At 45.4% G+C, this 19,967-nt stretch overlaps 1 protein-coding gene across 1 annotated transcript in view; it reads left to right on the top strand.

The window, feature by feature from the left end:
• Window positions 1-19,967, top strand: part of PHLPP1 (PH domain and leucine rich repeat protein phosphatase 1) — a 163,347-nt gene that overhangs the window by 113,797 nt on the left and 29,583 nt on the right. Inside the window, 5 exon segments of the mRNA XM_088471737.1 lie at window positions 4,236-4,382; window positions 6,956-7,186; window positions 9,351-9,553; window positions 11,426-11,486; window positions 12,890-12,985. Of these exon segments, the coding sequence (XP_088327863.1) occupies window positions 4,236-4,382; window positions 6,956-7,186; window positions 9,351-9,553; window positions 11,426-11,486; window positions 12,890-12,985 (738 nt within the window).

Here is a 19,967-nt window from a genome sequence, read left to right on the forward strand (position 1 = left end):
TGCCAATTGTGTGCCCATAGTGTCATTCTTAATCTGCATAAATGAATGTAGAAAATTGTTCTGTTTAGAATAGTATCATGACTGCCACTCCAAAAGTCAGTGTTAGAAGCATTTTTATTTCAGATATCTGTCAGAGCCAGTCACTGCATGATGGCAGAGGAAGTAGTTTAATCAGTGATTATGCTATGAATGTACATTAATACTACTTTCACACTCAGCCTCTGAACCGGGATATTACCGGGACCTACCTGGGTAGGCTGCAGTGTGTAAGGAGCGACCCGAGTTATTTGACGGAGGGTTAGGGTTAGACACTAGGAGGGTCGGTTAGGGTTAGGCACTTATCCGGATGGTTAGGGTTAGGCACTATCGGGGAGGATTAGGGTAAAGATTAGGGTTAGAAACATATTACCTGTCTACCAGTTGGTGTCTACCTAGATAATGTTAACCTTTTCATTGTCTGTCTATTGACTTCCATCCTCTGACATACAGTAAAGACGTACCTATAGATTGTAAGCTTGCGAGCAGGGCCTTCCTGCCTATAAATCTGTTTTTGTCTGTAGTTTTGTTCTATTAATATTTCCAATTGTAAAGCGCAACGGAATATGTTGTGCTATATAAGAAACTGTTAATAAATAAATCTAGTGACTTTCTTGCATAGAAGTTATGTTAAATGAGTTAAAAAATAATCACATAAGGGCATATGCAAATAATTTTTCACCTTGAAATACATGTACTAACAAATGGTTTCATATAGGCATAACCAACCAGACATATATAGCAAATAAGTATCTATTGTTGTTGAAATACTTTTCATTCCCGCATATATAAATTGAGCCATGTTATTGTCCAAAGCTAATCCAGCAGTTTGCTGGTCAAAGAATATGAATTAATTGCAGGACATTGTTATGGGTGCAATAGCACAGGTCACACTCCCTGTTGGGCCTCTGTATAAAGTAAATGCTGGAAGTTTCTTGAACATCCCAAATCACTTCCATTTAGTGGCAATCTATGGTAGATGGTGACTTAAATGTAAAGAACAGCAATGGGGTTGTTGTTGAAAATGGTCCCTTTTTTGAAATTCTTATAACAAATAACACACGTTCATATCCCTCAATAAATCTGTTTTAGATCCCTTATTTAAATGGGAAATATCAGTTACTGAGCTGAAATAAATTATAAATTACATTGTTTAAACCTGGAAGGGGGTCAATAAGTTGGTCCATCTTTTCTTTGCTCCCCATGTGATCTATTTAATACCACCAGTAGACCTCTGATTTCCGTATTTGATGTTTGTGATAGGGCTATTTACCTCCCAGATCTCCTTGTTGTGGTCCCAACAAATCGAGTGGTGAATTGGAATATATTGCAACATTTTTGGCAACTACAGTGTCTAAAAGTAAGGTTTTTGCAAACATGCTTTTATTGGTGAGATGAATCCATTTTATTGCATCCAATGGTTGGAGCATTTACAATACAAAGTCCTCTTGGCCATTTTATTTCTTGTGGTAAACACTTACATTTATAATGCAGTAGCCAATCTTATACCCCTTTTACTCTAGAGTTCCAGGTCTGACCCGGTATTTGGAATGCGGTGCCGACCCGGGTTATTCCCAGGTCGACGCCGTTCACATTGCACAGGTGCAATGGAACCGTTCTGCTGGCGATTGAATATTACATAATCGCCAAGCGCCTTAAAATCTGGAACACCTATACTTTTAAACAGGAGTCGGGTCAGACGACTCGAGTTACTGGTTTACACTGCAGATCATTCGTGTGTTCAACCCATGCAGGCTACCGGGGTTGGATTGCCGACTCGGAAATCCAGCCCTGGCCCCTTTTACACCTAGCAACCACCCAGGTTTTAGCTGCGGTGTAAAAGGGGTACAAGTAATTATTTTTTTTATTTTTTTTTATTGAACTTAAGTCGTTGATGATGCCAAGTAATGGTGGTTCGCACAAAGTAAAGTGGTCTGTGACTGGAAACAAAATCCTTTCTCTGCCCTTGTCCATGAAACTTTAAGTGTAGTATTTTGCAGCATCTATTGTAACTTAAGATGGGCACTTATTAGAAGATATTTTTAATGATTTGCCCAATTTCGACAGATCGAACCGACAAATTGTCAAGTGTGTACGCCCTATGCGTGCTGCTGCGTCGTCTGTCGCATCTTCAGGTTGCTAGTACATGCTGCTTAATCTGAGGATCTCATCAACTATTTTGCGCAAGTCGTGCAGTGTATACGCTCTAATGGACGACCAGGCGATATGTTAACATTATATAGTTAACAATGAAATGACCGATGAAGCAAGATGATTTGTTTGGAAGATTGCACAGTGTATGCACTATATAGTTTTTCTGGGAGTTCAAGGGAAATCGTAACCGACCATTGCGTCACTTGCTGATCGTCTAATGTGTACCCAGCTTTAGTAATTATGCCAATGGGCTATAATAGCCAAGAATAAATTATGCATTAGAAAGTAGGAGGAAACTGGCAACAAGTGGCTGCAGACTGGCAATTAGGATTGTGCATAGGCTTGTAATGTAGGGCAATGGCAAAACTTGGCGATTACTTGTAGTTAGTTTTTGGTATATTTAAATGCTGGCCATTTTCAGTGATGATACTTATACCTGCCAACATGTATTGCCTGAGGAGGAAAAATCCAGACCCTATCTTGGTGGAAAAAGTAATTTTAAATTCAAAGGCCAGTTACATCTTCTAGCCAGCAGGGCCTTTTAAGGAGCCACAGCACATGTAAATCTATTGGTCTCAATAGAAATGACTCACAAATATTAGGTGCCAGTAGCAGTATTTGTAGCTCCTTTATTAGGTTTAGTGTCCTTTTAACCGGAGTAAATCCTGAGCAGTTTGGAATGAACTTGTTCTTTGAAAACCCGCTTCCTTCCATCCATCTGAGAATAACAAAGACTCCTTTCATTCGTTGTCAGTATTCCATTCATTTGCTCTCTCATTGTACTCATGTGGCTTCCAGACACCGCCTTCCTTCTTAGCCCCCTTTTCTTCACTATTCCCTGCCGTTGTTAGGCAACAGCAAATGATCTGGCTACACATGCACATTAAGAAGACTCTTATCCGCTGTCTTTTCATTTACTTCCTGCTAGATTGTTTTGGGAGTTGTGATCACTGCAGCCCGTTTCTGTGCTCACAGGTAGCAAAGCATCACTAGGTGGAACATTAGTCCGCTTATCTTGGAGTTTCTCTTTCAGTATTTATTTTTAGTATTACATGTCATCCATACATGTTTAACCATTACTTTAAATTACAAAAAAAACACAATTATACCGCAGCTTTTTTAAAAATAAATTGTAATGGAGCATTTGTTACACAGGTCATAATCCACGAAAGGCACGTCTAAATAAATACTTATAAGTCAGAGAGCGAACATTAGTAAGCGTGCCATGTTTGTTGTGTGTGTTATGGCCATGGCCTTTTTTGTGTGAACCTGCACTTTATGCATATGTCTGTAATCTCCCCTTTAGACTTCTGTTTCTGCACTGAAAGACTTATACAATATGCATACTGAGAGGAATTATACTATTTAGGGTTTCATTGTTTAGGTTTGCAATATACAGCTATATATACATATATATACATTTTTTTATTTTTTTATTTCAACAATAGTTTTTATTTCTGATTAAGGTGGACACAGTTATACATGTAATGATGTCATGTTATTCTACATTGTAATGAAATGTCCCTTGTTTGCATTGTGAAGTTGCTGTGGTTATCACTGCAGTTTTCGATGTGTGACCTGTTTCTTTACCCTGTGCTGCAAACAGCTAGTCCGTTATTGCTGATTACCTAATGGGCAAGGGGTATTTACATTGAAGGAGGGAAAAATACTTGACATTTATAGTTTAAGACTCTTTTAGAGAGTATCTAACGCATCTCTCATCCTCTCTGCTTACACTGGTTCCTACTGTTTGAACGGTAAGATGATGCTGAAAGTTAAGTTGCACTCCCTGCCATTTAATTTTCCTCATGTTGTTCCGTATCCGCTAGCAGCAGTTAGATGCACCTGTTTCTCCTGACAAGACTTTCCTATGGCTGCCATTACTCTAGTATTGGTAGTAATATACATTTTACATTGATAATTTGACAAGGATTTACATTGTGGGTGCATTTATTCTACGATGCTATATAGCAACCATATGTGAATAGAAAAAGTGATATGATTGGTTCATCTAAATATATATATATATTTTTATTTTCTGCCAGGTTTTCAAAGTTGAAGAGCCTCAATCTTTCCAACAACAGTTTGGGAGAATTCCCACTGGCTGTCTGCAATATTCCTACCTTAACAGAACTGAACCTTTCCTGCAATGCTCTTGGGGTCATTCCTCCAGCCGTGGGAGACATGAACAAGTATGTATCTCCAGTGAATATAACCTTGGGAGTCATTGTTTGTTCTTCCCATACCAGCTTTTTAAATTCGGCATCAATTCCGTAATGAACATAGAATCCGGTTTGGCATTTTAGTGTCCTACTCCTCTGCATCATCCTGTGACATTTTCATTTTGACTGTCATTTTTATGTGAAAGTAGGATGTGTTACCTAGAAGACCTAAAGCAAAACCAATATCCTAGTCCTTTTTATCTCTTTGTTCACAAGAGTACACAGGTCATACTAGTTCAGACAATAGCACATGTACAATACAATACTGTATAAGGAAAGTTTTGCTGTAAGTACTAAATATGTGCTGGGGTCCCTAAGTCAACTCCTGTGCTGATATGGCAAAGTGGTGGTATTTATAATTTGTATTCTCTCTTCTATCGTGATGCAATAAATAGGATACAATCACATGAAACCTTCAGTAAAGATAGTCGTGCCCAAATGAGCCTATAATCTAAATGGTGTGAGGAACAATTATGTATGTACATACAAATATATACTGCAAGGTGTAGTAAACCTGGGATGAGGATGGTAAGAGGCTGGTCAGGGCAGTGTTTCTCAAACCCCAGTACTCATGGAAACCGAACAGTGCATGTTTTCCAGATCATCTAGCTGGAGAAAAGAAGTGTTCATTGACTAACACAGTAGATCTCAAGGTATCCTAGGGAATATTCAGTACAACCTGTAGATCACCCACTGTTAGAGTTTCATGAGGATTGATTTGGAGAAACATGTAGAATGCTATTGGTGTCACCAGTGGTCTAAAAATAAGAGGTAAACAAATGTTACATGCCAGGATATATGGAAATAATCAAAGTGGTCTTTTATTTATAAGAGAAGGCCTTTGAGTAGTACCATTTTAGTAACCACATCTGGGAAAATTTGAGATTTATCATTTAAATACGTTATGATCTTCTTGACTGCAATATTTCGCGTTTTGGTATAATATAGCTGCAAAGCATGAGCACAAGTAGATTTCCAGTTTTAACCACCAAGCATTTGGCGACATTTAAAATGTGGAAGGCCATTTTGTTGGGGTACTTATTAGTCCTTTCTATTGGGAAGCCTAGTCTACGTCCTTAGACATATGTCCTTTGGGATTGGACTCTGATGTTATTGTTAATGAGAGAAGAGCAATCATCCCATAAGGGTAAAATGTGTGGAGGAGGTCCACCAAATGTAGAGAAATGAGCCAGGGAACACGGTCTCTCTAGCAGATTAGGGAAAAGGAGTGTCTTAATTCTGTTCAGCCTGGTGAGAAGCAGATTCTACATATAATATACTTTCTACATGTTCCCAATTTATTTAAGTTTAGGGATCTTTGTTTGCGTAGCCATCAATTTATTATAGAGGATATGTATCTTAGTTTAATGATCTGCCATAGCAAGTCTTCAAAAGAAGAGGGAGTTAATGAAGTATTTTAGTTGAAGTAATTGGAAAGATTCTGCCTGCTTTGCTTACTCCACTTAAGGATGCTTGAAACTTTACTGATCTAATACTGTGGGGCAGGGAGAACCAAGAAACTGTCTGACTCAAATAGTATGCCATGTAATACCAGGGAAGTCCCTACCACCATTTATTGGTTGGTAGAGTTGAGAAGAGCTAACTCCTCCACACAAGATTCACAAACCATTTATGGGCTAGAACCAGAAGGGAATTAAGAAGTTCTACCAGGAACGGTTGTAAATGTATAGGAGACGTGGCAGTGGGGCTGTTTTTAATTGCAATCTTCCGTAACCATGCTATTACTACTTGGATAGATCCACAGTGAGAAAGATGAGGACACGAAGAAACTTTAATTGTGGATATATTAATAACGGCTAATGATTATAAATTCCAAAGATTTTTTTATCTTATTGGACTTTCAAGCACATGTGTTTGAGAGTCCAACAAGTGGGGGGTATGTGGAGGGGGAGTGAGACATTTAAAGTTTTTTCAAGTATCATCACATTATGTTCTTGGGCTTGAGGATGAATGCCGGGTTGTATCATTTATCACACCTGATTGGGTGTTAGCCAAGATCACACTACATAATATTCTTGTCACTTGATCTGGTAGCTAGTAAAAGCCTACACACCTTTTTCATAGAAAGGGAGGTTTCTTCTCTGGCATGTATTAAAATCTGTCATTCCATCTTGGCGGAGGACAACTTGGCATAAATCATTTTGGATCCAGAAATTTTGTTTGTTGAATCTTATGCTGTTCAGAGAGCAGTGCAATTGCTTTGCATGGGTCATGATCTGGTCAAGTGCATGGAAGAACATGGTATGTAATATATTTTGGGCTGGCTCTGAGCTCGGGAAGATGACATCAAGCCTAGTATGGATTTCATGCAGTGAACATTGGGGGAAAAAAAACAGTCCCTCGCTGTAGTCTCACTTACATTCCATACAGCTGACTAAAATTCATGTAGAAATACAAGTGATTTCCCCCCACAGTGCCCCTGTTATATTCTTCTGCTTATTAAACATTTATTGTTGTATTCAATGATTCCAGAAGGAGACTCTGACCATATACATGTACATGACCTTACTCCTTGTTTTTAGTTTGCAAACGCTCCTCCTAGATGGCAACTACCTCCAGACACTCCCTACAGAAATGGGGAATATGAGCCAGCTAAGCTACTTGGGCTTGTCCTTCAACGAATTCCTAGAAATACCTGAAGTATTGGAGAAAATAGCTGCCATGGACAAGTTGTGCATGCCTGGGAATTCTTTGCACATTTTACGGCTAAAGTCCCTCAGAAGAATGCCTCAGATCAAGCATGTGGATTTGAGGTATGGATTACATAACTGATCAGAATTGGATTCAAAGTGGCTGGCTACATTTTTTTTTTTTTTTCTCATATGTAAATTTGTGTAAAAAATGTCAAACCTATTATGACTTTTAAATCCACAGGTGCAATGTTTTATCTAAAGCTTAAAAGAAAAAACTTGTCAAATCATGTGACAATTGGCATCACTCATGTCACTGGTGAAATCACAAAGAACTACAGCTGGTGCTCTGCTGAACACTTACAATGGGGGCAATTCAAATGAATGGGATGGTCGTGACGTGCCATTCCGGAACAGCACATCTCCACCAGCAACATTGCTAATTTTACTACTCTTCCCATAGAGTTGTTGAGGAACTAGCGATGTTACAGGTGCTGTAATGGGCAACAATGTGCACAGTTGAACATGGTGAACATCTTCAGCGACATAATGCCATTAATTGTATGTCACTTCAGAAATTAGCTTTACTTCTGTTTCATTTTGGTTAGACAATGAAAGAAAACTTTGTATTTCTATAGTTTAAAACAGACTAACAATTGCCTAGAGATGAGCGGTTCGGTTCTACTGTTACTATCAGATCTGAAAACCGGCATTTTATGAGCTACTCGGATCTTGAGTGTTTTGGATAGCCAATAAGATATAAATCCGAATTTGCGCTAATTTGGAGATAAAAGCAGGGTACAACTGAACCACTCCTCTCCACAATTGTCCTTTAATGATGGTAAATATTCATCCATATATAAAAAATCTAAATATGCACACTTATTTATTTAAAGAGATACAAAGCCCATTTACTACCAGCAGTAGTTTCAATGGTAAAAATAAGCCCTATAAATACCCAAGGCCACTCTGTTGGAATCCCAATGTGTGTGTAACATACAGTATGTCATGGCTATTAAGCTTTTGTACAGGCCTTAACACATTAGTTGCCTTCTTGATACCTCAGACTGGCCAGTTCCTGGTTCATTTCTTTTTGTACAGAAAAAATAGAGGATAGAACACAAATTGCCACCAGCAGTCTCTCAAATTTCAGTTTCTCTTCCTAAATTTCCTGGTGCCTTTAATGACTTTGAAAACAATGGAAATTCCCAAGATTGGCTACCAGCCCACCTTTCTCTGCTCTGCAGAGCACAAAATAGCTGGATGCCTGTCCAGTAAATGACTTTTTTTGTTTTCTGACTTGTGAAACCAGTTTAAAATGCTTGTTGGTCAAACATTTTTTGGTACATTCTGCACATACCTTAGAAGCTAAAATCCTCATCGCTCAGATTTTGTTTTTTTCTCTATCAAAATAACACCAGTAGTGGTGCATGGTATACGTGACTCAAGGGAAATTAAATGGTCTGCTATTTCCAAATAACCAGACAGCATGTTCTTTGGCTATATCTGTACAGAATGAGACACATTAAGCAATGCACAAACAGAAAATGGATTACTTCATTCATTATGGATAGTGACATTTTCTGGGGATTGATCTAGCATTTACAAGGGTCTGGCAGTCTATAGCAGTGTATTATTACTCATTACGCCTAATTCTTATAGAAGTCTCCATATTTGTCTGTTAGTGCTTACCACCATTTGCTTAGTACTATAAAACTTCAGAAGGGTGGTTATAGCAACTAATATGCATAAAGAGGATGCGGTTACAATACCAATGGAGGGGATTCCAGCAGTCAGAATGCTGGCACCGGAACCCCGACACATCCTGACCACAGGAATCTCGAAGGGAAGTACCGGGGTTAGGGTTATGCTGCAGGGGGAGGGATAGGTTTAGGGTGCTGGAAGGGGGGAGGTTAGGTTTAGGCACTAGGGGGGGAGGTTAGGTTTAGGTACCGGAGAGGGAGGGTTAGGGTAGGGAGAGGTGGAGGGGTTAGCATACGGGACCGACAGTGTCGGCATTCTAACCCTGTTGGGTTCTGACCGTCTGCTTCCCGTAACCATCACCCATAAAGATTACTGGACATTAAACATATAAATTTCAGTACCCTTTGGTTTTTAAACTAATGAACAATGTTTGGTGGGGTCATTAGTGTGCTAGTAGGGTCTCCACATTAATTAGAAATAATTATTTGTGTCTGTTAGATATGTGAAAATGTTTACTTGTGTGCTATTTCCTTTACCCAGAAATGAAGTGATTGACACACGTTTGCATTGGTTTTCTGGCCAGGCTGAATTCAATCAGAAGCTTGTTGGTAGATGAAGTAGACTTCCTGCTTCATGTCACCCAGTTGGATCTACGAGATAACAAGTTGACAGATCTTGATGTTACTTATTTAAGCAACTTGGAAGTCCTGCACTGTGAGAGGAACAGATTGACCAACCTTAAAATCAGTGGCTACTACCTGAAGGCTCTTTATGCATCGTCTAACGGTAACTGAAGCTGTTACTACAATGTATGTTAATGTAACGCATCTTGATTTTTATTTTTCATTGAATCAATGCATTTATCTTGCTAAACCATGTCCGCCAATTTTGGCACTCATTCCTTGGAGATGTTACCCTAGAGCAGGCCTGGCCAAAACTGTGGCTCTCCATTTGTTGTGAAGCTATAAGTCCCAGCATGCTTTACCAGCTGATCAGTGTCAGGCTATGCTGGGACTTGTAGTGACACAACTGCTGGAGAGCCACAGGTTAGCCAGGCCTGCCCTAGAGTGTAAGCCTAAGTGGATTTCAACACACATTGGCTACGATTCAAATGTCTTTCACGCCCCCTGCTGGGCGTGTCTACGAGCCCATTGGAGCAATTCAATTGTCTCTCCGTTCAGGCACCCATTAGTACTTACAGCGGCTAAAGCAGGGCTCGACAAAACCCGGGGGCCAGGTCGCCATGGCGACCAGATTTTCAGCAACCCCCGGGCCCTGTAGTCAGTGGCGGGCTGGGCCTGGGGGGCAGGGTGCCATGTTCCCCCTGGGCCGCAGCGCCATGCGGGCCACTGGCCGCGGGCAGTCTGTGACACAGACTGCACCACGCTTGTAGTGCTGACCGGGCGGATTACGGTCAGCGCTACACAGTGACTGACAAACACACAGATGCCGGCAGCTGTGTGGTTGTTTTGAGTGGCAGCCAATGAGAGTCTGTTAGATTCTCACTGACTGCCGCTGCGCCCACTGCAGGAACCGCTCCATCTTCCGGCTCCTGCAGTGGGTAATCGGAATGACGTCTCTCCCATAATGCAGAGCGGCAGGAGCAGGGATTCAGGGAAGTGTTTTTTTTTTTTTTGTTGTTGTTTTTTATTACGTGTGGCACTACAAGGGGGGTAGAGCACTACTGGGGGCACTACAAGGGGAAGGGCACTACTGGGGGCACTACAAGGGGCGGGGACTACTACTGGGGGCACTGCATAGGGGGTGTGGCCGCTACTGGGGGCACTGCATAGGGGGTGTGGCCGCTACTGGGGGGCACTGCATAGGGGGTGTGGCCGCTACTGGGGGGCACTGCATAGGGGGTGTGGCCGCTACTGGGGGGCACTGTATAAGGGGGGGGTGTTACTAGGGCACTGTATAAGGGGGCGCTACTAAGGACAATGCATAGTGGGGACTGCTACTGGGGGCACTGCATAGGGGGACTACTACTAGCGGCACAGAGGGGGGACTACTACTGGGGGCACTGCATAGGGGTGCCCAAAGTATATTCTTGCATCTGGGCCCACCACTCTCTAGTTCGCCCACTGACGGCGGTGGCTTTGCTTGCCCAGGGTTTTTTGGCTGCGGAGGGGTGGTCTTTCTGGGGGTTGGTTGCCTGGAGAGGCGGGTTAGCTGCTCAATAATATGCATGTGGGAGGGTGGTTTACCTGGGGTACCCCGTTAGTGGTGTGGCCATGGGGGTTAGTTGCCTGGGGCGTAGGTGCTCAGTAATGCTGCCCTGGGGGAAGGGGGGGTCTGGCTCCTACACTTTCATCCTGGCTCCTAGGTTTTAGAAAAATTTGTCAAACCCTGGGCTAAAGCCATCTAAAGAAAGTGGTTAGGGCACCCAAACCACCATTAGAGTGCTCAACAAAACAGACCTTGCACACATTTCTTCTCGCACCGCAGTAGGCTGCGTGAAGAAATGTGTACCCCCGCAGCTTTAGGCGTCCAAGCGGAGCAACAATTGAATTGCTCCGTCAGGCACCTATTTGCATAGACTCCTAGAAGGACGCGTCTAAAACAATTCAATCATCCCCATTGTTTGTTAACTTTTTTTTAAATGTATTTAAAGTTGTAGGTCAATCTGGATCTCATTGAATTTGTTTGGTGTTTTAGAGCTCGCCCACCTGGATGTGTATCCGGACCCTTCTCATCTAGCTTTCATGGATGTTTCCAGGTAAAACTATGTAAAATAATTTGGATTTCAGGCAATTGATAATAATATACTTTGTGGGGTCCTTGTGTAGAGGGACCCTTTGTCCTTTCAAGCTTGCATCTATGAAACTGCCCAAACAGTATTTGGTGACCGAATTCAGACAGTATGATGGCTCTCTGCACTCGCTCTACATTTTGATATGTAAGAAGGTGTACATGGTGTTTATGAACATGACAGCTATGATCTACTGAACACTAATTTAGTGTTTCAGTGGCAGAAAAAGATCAGGTTCAGCTCATTTTCTAAAGTTACTACAAGGCTGCATAAGTGAAAACACAGTGTCTGATTACAGAAAAAAGAAAATTGTCCTCCAGCACACTGCAGATAAATCAAAAATACTTGAATCCTACATGATAATAGAAATTCAGAGGTATTGGTTTAAATACATTTGCAAATATATGAATAAGCGCTGGGCCGTCGTCAAGGCTCCTCTATACCAGCGTCCCTAAAATTAAGGCGTTCACGTCCGAGAAGCAAGGCACCCCAAAAAATTCCAGCCAAGGACCACCCCCAGGGCATCACACGAAAAGGGGAAAAAAGGTGATAGTGAAGTGTTAAAGGATAGGTGGGTAAAGATAAATCAATAAGTGTTAATGAGATGTAAAAGAATTAAAATGACATAAATAATACACAAACTACCATATTTTTTGCTTGCAGTGTCTGATTACCTGTTCAGTGCACGCGTTACCAGGAATTTTTTAAATACTGCAGGTTAATCTTTAGTTTGGAATATGACTGAAATGTGTATAAAGAGCAAGAATCACTTAGCAAAGCGTTATCTTTGTATATAAGTATTTGCTTATCATTTTACAACACGTACTAAGGTTGACTTATCCACTAATTCTCCAGTTGTGATTGACTTGATTTCAGGTGTCTGGAAGTCTGTCATACCTGGCCTTAGGAGTGTGGTTTTTCTTTTGTACTAATTATAATAATTTTTTTTTTTAATTCTCCTTTCTATTGGGAACACACAGGAAAAGATACAGTAGTTGCAGGTTATTAGTGCAATATACTCTAAGAACCCAAAGATAAGTTTGCTTTCTCTGCACATAATCTCCTATTTACGGAGCAAGGAAAACTCTCCAAAACTAGAATTATTTGCCATCCTTACCACTTGCAATATCTGCCTTTTTAGTGGATATCCTTTCCTTATGTAGCGAACATTTCTCTTCTTTGTGCTCTCTCTTCCATGGTACGCCTGTTGTGTGGTGCATCTGGCTGCTAGTGAAGCACTTAGGTAACATTGCTGTTTCTGAATCAAATAAACAATAGTATGCAGTTTTATTCACTCTTGCTGCTTTTTAATAGCAAATGTATTTATAATGCAGAAAAGTGTTCACAAGGAGCCTTCATGTTCTCTACAGGAATTGCTTGGATTGCCTGCCTGAATGGGTTAGTGAGCGAAAAAGCCTTGAGGTGCTGGATGTCAGCTACAATCACCTGACTGAGCTTCCTGCCCGGTGAGTGTTCCTCCAGGTGAACAGACTAGTTAAATATACCTGTGCTGCAGAAGAATTTGAGGGAAAATATGTGCCATATACTGTGTGCGTGTCTCCAGAAAAGTGTGAGAGACTGACACTGGTCTAGCAAAGTATTTAAATAAGGATATCCAAGTTTAATTGTTGCAGTGTAATGACTGAAATAGCTGTGGTGACAACAAATGTACATTTTTAACTGTTTTTCATTTTATTTATTGATGAAACTACTTTGTAAGCATATATGCTGTCTTAATCTCTGGTGTTAGAGAAGAACCTGTCATTTTTTATTTATTTAAATTTAGTTTTTCTACTTCAGGGTCCATAGGGTATCCACAGGATACCTTGGGGTATAGGTGTGACGTCAGTCGCAGGGCACCAAAGAGTTAAGCTTTCAGCCTCCCAGGATGCACTAGGTCCCCCCTCCTATACCCCGCCCCCGGGCCAAGGCACCTCAGTTTAGTTTGGTGCCCGGCCGGAGTCGGGTGCACCTGTTGGAGTGGGGGCTAGAAGAGCCCCTGAAGCTTATTCTTCATGCAGCTGTGGCTGCACAACTGGATGAACAGCATGGACAGTCAGTCCTGACGTCCATGCTGTCTTCCCTACACCCCGCCGGTACCAGAACGCCGGTACTGATCCGGGGATGCTGGTGGGCGTCTGGGGTCACAGCTAGCGGTGACCCCAGATGCTCCGGACCATGGCCGGATTCAAGGGGGACAGAGGTAAGCAGCGGGGTCCCGCGGTGGGTCCCCGCTGATCACATGGTCCTAAGTCCCCAGGCAGGGGGCTCCCTGGGGACTGGCTGCAGCGTGGAGCCAGGCGACCAACCTGCGCTTCCACTACCCCCTGGGACAGCGGACCGCAGCAGAGCGGTAGCGCTGCGGCGTCCCAGGGGTTAAATGCATGCCAGGGGAGCGCGCCTTCCCTGTCTCACAGCCGGCGCCTCCCCCGCTGCACACAACCCTCTCTGCATGCTGCCGACTGGTCCTGTGGCAGCGCTCCTCCCCCAGGCCAGCCTCCTCTCTGCTCCTCGGCGGCCATCTTCTCCAGAACGCATGGTGAACGCTGCTGGAAGCGCTGGACGGAAGCATCGTGGTCTGGGTCCCCCCGCATACCTCTCCTCCGCTGTGGTCAGGTCTGTGTATGCAGCGCTGTGTCCTACCAGGCCCTGTGTCTGTGTAGTTGAGTGATCAGCGCTGTTAGTGCAGGAATTGTTATTTTTCTGCATTGTATGTGACTGTGCTAGCGCTGCTGCCTGTAATCTTTTCTTCTCTAAACTGTCAGCTTTATTACTGTCCCTGTTCTTTCTGCTAAAGCTCTTGCGGTGCGGTGCTGCAGGGTGGTCTCTCGCCTATTTAATACTTAATTGGTGAGAGAGGTCACATACGTGGTGCCATCATGTCTGAAAGTGATTTTCCCCTCCGGCTACAGTGTACCACGTGCAAAGTACCGTTAGCGGAGGGGGAGGGTAGCGCGGAGGGCCTTTGCCGGCAGTGTTTGTCCATGGCGCGGCCTATTACGGTTACAGCACCGGTACAGGAGCCGCCCTGGGCTTGTTTCGCTCAGGCGTTAACAGCTTTAGTGGGCCAGTTAGCTCCGCAGCCCGCGTTTACTCCGATGGGTTTGTCCCAGCAGTCTGTGGTGTCGTCACCCATGCAGGGGTTCCCACGACAATTGGTGGTACCCCACAGTCTCCCTATTTCCCCGCTCCCGGGTTCTCAGGAGCCAGCGTGGGTTAACTCCCTGACGAGTTCTGTACAGCACTTGTCGGATGTGTTGCAAGGGGAGTCTGTGATGCGGTCTCATAAAAAGCCGGTGGCGTCTCTGTCCGCTCCTTATGAGGATGACGAAGGGACGTCTGATGATGGGGAGATTCTAGATCCTTACGATCAGGAACCTCTCCATACTAAGGACGCTGATGCTAAGTCCAAAGTATATATTCCTGGACTTATTCGGGCGGTCCGCACAGCCTTGGTGATTGAGGACGAAGTTCCCCCAGCGGCTAAATCTAAGTATGCCTTTTTCAAAGATGTGAAGGGCGATGCCACAGTCTTTCCTCTTTCGGGTCAGTTGGTGGACCATTTAGAGGAGGCGTGGAAACAACCTGGCAAAAGATACCAGCCGCAGAGACGCCTGGCGGTGGCTTATCCGTTCGCGGATAATTATTTTGCGAAGTGGGAATCCCCTCCACAGGTGGATTCTCACGTGACCCGTCTTGTCCGTAGTGCCACATTGCCGATGCCATCCATGTCCTCCCTTAAGGATGCTACGGACCGCAAGGTAGAAATCTGCCTGAAGTCCGCTTATTCCCTTGCAGGGGGGGCAGCACGGCCGGCTATGGCCATTTGCTGGGTTGCCAGAGCGATGGAGCGCTGGGCGGATTCATTAGAGGCTTCTTTTGAATCCGACTGTCCGGCCGATCAGGCGGAGTTGATTGGCAATCTCCGTGATTCGGCCACCTACATCAACGAGGCGGCTCTAGACATTAGTACTCTGGTGTCTAGAATTTCTTCAGCAGCGGTAGCTGCTCGTCGCACCTTGTGGCTGCGATCCTGGAAGGCGGACGCAGATTCCAAGAAAGGTCTGGAAGCGTTGCCGTTTACCGGAGAAGTTCTCTTCGGTCCGGATCTGGATAAGATTGTGGCCACGCTGGCGGCAGCCAAATCTGCCTGTCTCCCGTCGGCCGCTGCTCCTTCTGGTTCGGGACCATCGTCCTTTCGGTCATCTAGGGCCCAGGGCAGGCCCAAACCACAGTCATTTCCTCGACAGGCTGGCCCTAAGAAATCGGTCAAGCCCCGGAAGCAGGCATGGAGTACCAGACGTCCGGCCCCCAAGCCAGATGACAAGCCTGCGGCCTGACGGTCCGGGCCTCCCTTTGGGGGATCCCAGGGTGGGAGGCCGCCTGCTACAGTTCGCCCAGTGTTGGTCGACCACTACGACAGACACTTGGGTTCTGGAGGTGGTTTCCCACGGATACGCCCTCTCCTTCCGGCACAGACCCCCGGCTCGCTTCTTCACCACGGGTCTCCCATCAGACAGGAACAAGGCTACGGAGCTGCGGAAGGTATTGCACACTATGCTCCAGGCTGGAGTTATAGTGGCGGTTCCATTCTCCCAGAGGGGCCAGGGTTTCTATTCAAATCTATTTTTGGTACAGAAACCCAATGGGTCATATCGTCCGATTCTCAACCTCAAAGCACTCAACAAGTCTTTGCGGGTCCCGAAGTTTCGGATGGAGACCCTACGGTCCATCATTCTGGCGCTGGAACCTGGGGACTACTTGGTGTCATTGGACATACAGGACGCTTACCTGCATGTCCCTATTCTTTGGCGCCATCAACAGTTCCTCAGGTTTGCAATCAGCAGCGACCACTTCCAGTTTCGGGCGTTACCTTTTGGCCTGGCAACAGCACCACGTGTTTTCACCAAGGTGATGGCGGTCATGGCGGCTTCTCTGCGGCTGCAGGGAGTCCGCATGTTGCCGTATTTGGACGACCTGTTATTGGTGGCAGGATCTCCAGAGCTCCTGTTACGCCACTTGGACCTGACCATTGCACTGCTGCAACGGCACGGCTGGCTAATCAACTGGCAGAAGTCCACTCTAATCCCGTCTCGGAGGATTCTGCATCTTGGAGCCTTATTGGACTCGGGACAGCAAAGGATCTTCGTGACGGAGGACAAGATCTCTGCTTTACAGTCAAGGGTGCGCAGTTGTCTGCACAGCCGCCGGGTGTCCTTACACTCGGCGATGAGGTTACTGGGCTCCATGGTGTCGGTGTTCGACATGGTGGAATACGCCCAGTTTCACTCCAGACCTCTGCAGCACCTGATCCTGTCCAAGTGGAATGGGCTGACTCAGTCTCTGAAGTCCCAGACGATGGTGCTCACCCAGGAGGTTCGCCTGTCCCTTACGTGGTGGTTACAGACGACCCACCTCAACAAGGGACGTCCGTTCTGGGTTCCAAATTGGGTCCTGTTGACAACGGACGCCAGTCTTCGGGGCTGGGGAGCAGTTTCGGGTCCACACTTGTTCCAGGGCAGGTGGACGCCGACAGAAGCGGAGCTTCCAATAAATATCTTGGAACTCCGTGCGGTCTTCAATGCTCTCCAGCAGGCACAGCGGTTTCTCCAGGGTCGCCCGGTGCAGGTCCAGTCGGACAACGCTACCACCGTGGCCTACATAAACAGGCAAGGAGGAACTCGCAGTCGGGCGGCTCTCGTAGAGGTCTCTCGGATCCTGGTTTGGGCGGAGCGCAATCTTCCGGCCATATCAGCGGTCTTCATCCCGGGAGTGCTCAATTGGGAGGCGGACTTTCTAAGTCGCCAGGACGTTCATCCGGGGGAATGGTCCCTGCACCCGGACGTTTTTCAACTACTGGTGGACAGGTGGGGTCTTCCAGAAATCGACCTCATGGCGTCCCGGCACAACAACAAGTTGCCGGTGTACGGGTCTCGCACAAGAGACGAAGGGGCGTCTCTGGTGGATGCTCTGTCCGTCCGGTGGACGTTCCGGTTCGCATACCTGTTCCCTCCGGTCTCCCTTCTTCCACGGGTAATCCGGAAATTCAAACAGGAAGGAGGGACGCTCCTGTTGATAGCTCCCGCGTGGCCCAGACGGCACTGGTTCTGAGACCTTCAGGGTCTGTCCGTGGACATTCCTCTGCGGTTGCCGCTACGACCGGACCTTCTGTCTCAGGGTCCTTGCCTTCACCCGGACCTGACTCGGCTGTCTTTGACGGCGTGGCTGTTGAGACGGCCATGCTGAGGTCCCGGGGGTTTTCCAGCTCTGTGGTGCGTACCATGTTACGAGCTCGGAAACCGTCTTCCACGAGGATATACCATCGCGTGTGGCATACGTTCTTCCAGTGGTGTCGACCGAGAGGTTATGCACCGCGGGAGTTTCGTCTGTCTCGGATTCTCGCCTTCCTGCAAGCGGGACTAGATCATGGGCTTCGCCTTGCTTCTTTGAAGGTACAGGTTTCGGCCCTATCTGTCTGGTTTCACCGTAGGATTGCTACAATCCCGGATGTGCGCACCTTTATGCAGGGTGTTCTCCGCATTCAGCCGCCCTTTGTTCCACCTGTGGCGCCTTGGGATTTGGCTGTGGTCCTGAGGGCTCTCCAAGGACCGCCGTTTGAACCACTGGGCTCCGTGGATCTTAAATGGCTAACAGCTAAGACTGTTTTCCTTCTGGCCATTGCTTCGGCCAGACGTGTTTCTGAGTTAGGGGCTCTTTCTTGTAGACCCCCTTTCTTGGTTTTTTATGGGAACAGGGCAGTGCTCCGCACTCGGCCCGAGTTTCTTCCCAAAGTTGTTTCCCAGTTTCATATTAACGAGGAAATAGTTGTTCCGGCCTTTAACTCACCGGGTCTTTCCGTGGGTGAGGCCTCTTTGGATGTTGTGCGGGCCTTAAGGACTTATGTTGACCGCACTTCTTCGTTTAGGAAGTCAGACGCTTTGTTTGTCCTCTTTGGCTTCCGTAAAAAGGGTTGGCCTGCTTCAAAGCAAACTTTGGCAGCCTGGATCCGTATGGCTATTTCTGAAGCTTATCTTCATGAAGGCCTACCGGTCCCTCCTTATCTGAAGGCTCATTCCACTAGGTCTGTGGGTCCTTCGTGGGCAGCTCGACGTGGTGCCTTGGCAGTTCAGATCTGCAAGGCTGCTACGTGGTCTTCTGTCCATACCTTCGTGAGGTATTACAGGTTTGACACCTTCGCCTCTCAGGATGCTTCCTTCGGGCGGCGGATTCTCCTTTCTGCACAGGAGCGTCCCCACCCTTAAAGGATACTGCTTTGGGACATCCCCAAGGTATCCTGTGGATACCCTATGGACCCTGAAGTAGAAAATATGAGATATGGTAAGAACTTACCCTTGTTATCTCTATTTCTACGAAGTCCATAGGGTTCCACAGGACTCCCGCCCTGTCGCACCTGTGCTGCAGATGGGCTTTGCTCTGGTCACCGGTTTTCCGTCTCCCTCTGGTGAGAATGTGATTCTTGTATGTGTCCAGATCTTTGTTCTCTCTCTTCCTTCTCCTCCTCAGGCCTATGGCTTGGTAACTAACTGAGGTGCCTTGGCCCGGGGGCGGGGTATAGGAGGGGGACCTAGTGCATCCTGGGAGGCTGAAAGCTTAACTCTTTGGTGCCCTGCGACTGACGTCACACCTATACCACAAGGTATCCTGTGGAACCCTATGGACTTCGTAGAAATAGAGATAACAAGGGTAAGTTCTTACCATATCTCATATTTTTTAGTATTGACAAGTGACATACCTTTTAAACCTATTCTTTCATTCCTCAAACATTATTGCTGCAGCTTTTTATTGCTATATGGTTTAAACTCCCAGTACCTCTCACAGAGGCTGGCAGGATACTTTGACATGGAAGGAACACAAGTCTGAATCATGAGTATCTGCCCACCCTTGGTGGAATTCTGTATAGATGACGGCAAATTTTTGGAATGAGAAGCATTTTTGCTGGAGGAAACTGGTGTTTTTGTCAACAAAGGAGGTTGCCTTTTAACTGTTGATGGGACTTCTACCGGTGATGAGCCCATATTTATCAATGTCAAGGTGGTGTTCCCTGTTCTGGTAAAACCATTTTCCAATTGCAATGCCAGAACAGGCACATTGAAACCATAAATAAACAGTAATTCATTAAATAAAATCCTGTATTGCAATAGTTTTATTTACAAAACATTAAAGGTAACGGTTGATTACACTGGTGTGACTCTACGTGATAATAGCACCCACTTTAGGTCATATAATTGCATACTGTTAGAAAGGTGTCAGAACAGCAATGGATCGTAGCTTGCTGCGTATCCACAGATCGGTCAGAATGCCCATGCTGACACCTATCCACTGCCAAAAGCGCTTACAATGGGCACGTGATCAACAGAACCTGACCAAGAAGCAATGGAAGAAGGTGGCCTGGTCTGATGAATCACGTTTTCTTTTACATCATGTGGA

The sequence above is a fragment of the Taudactylus pleione genome, unplaced genomic scaffold (genome assembly GCF_031769625.1).
Source record: "Taudactylus pleione unplaced genomic scaffold, aTauple2 ptg000116l, whole genome shotgun sequence".
NCBI classification, from domain to species: domain Eukaryota; kingdom Metazoa; phylum Chordata; class Amphibia; order Anura; family Myobatrachidae; genus Taudactylus; species Taudactylus pleione.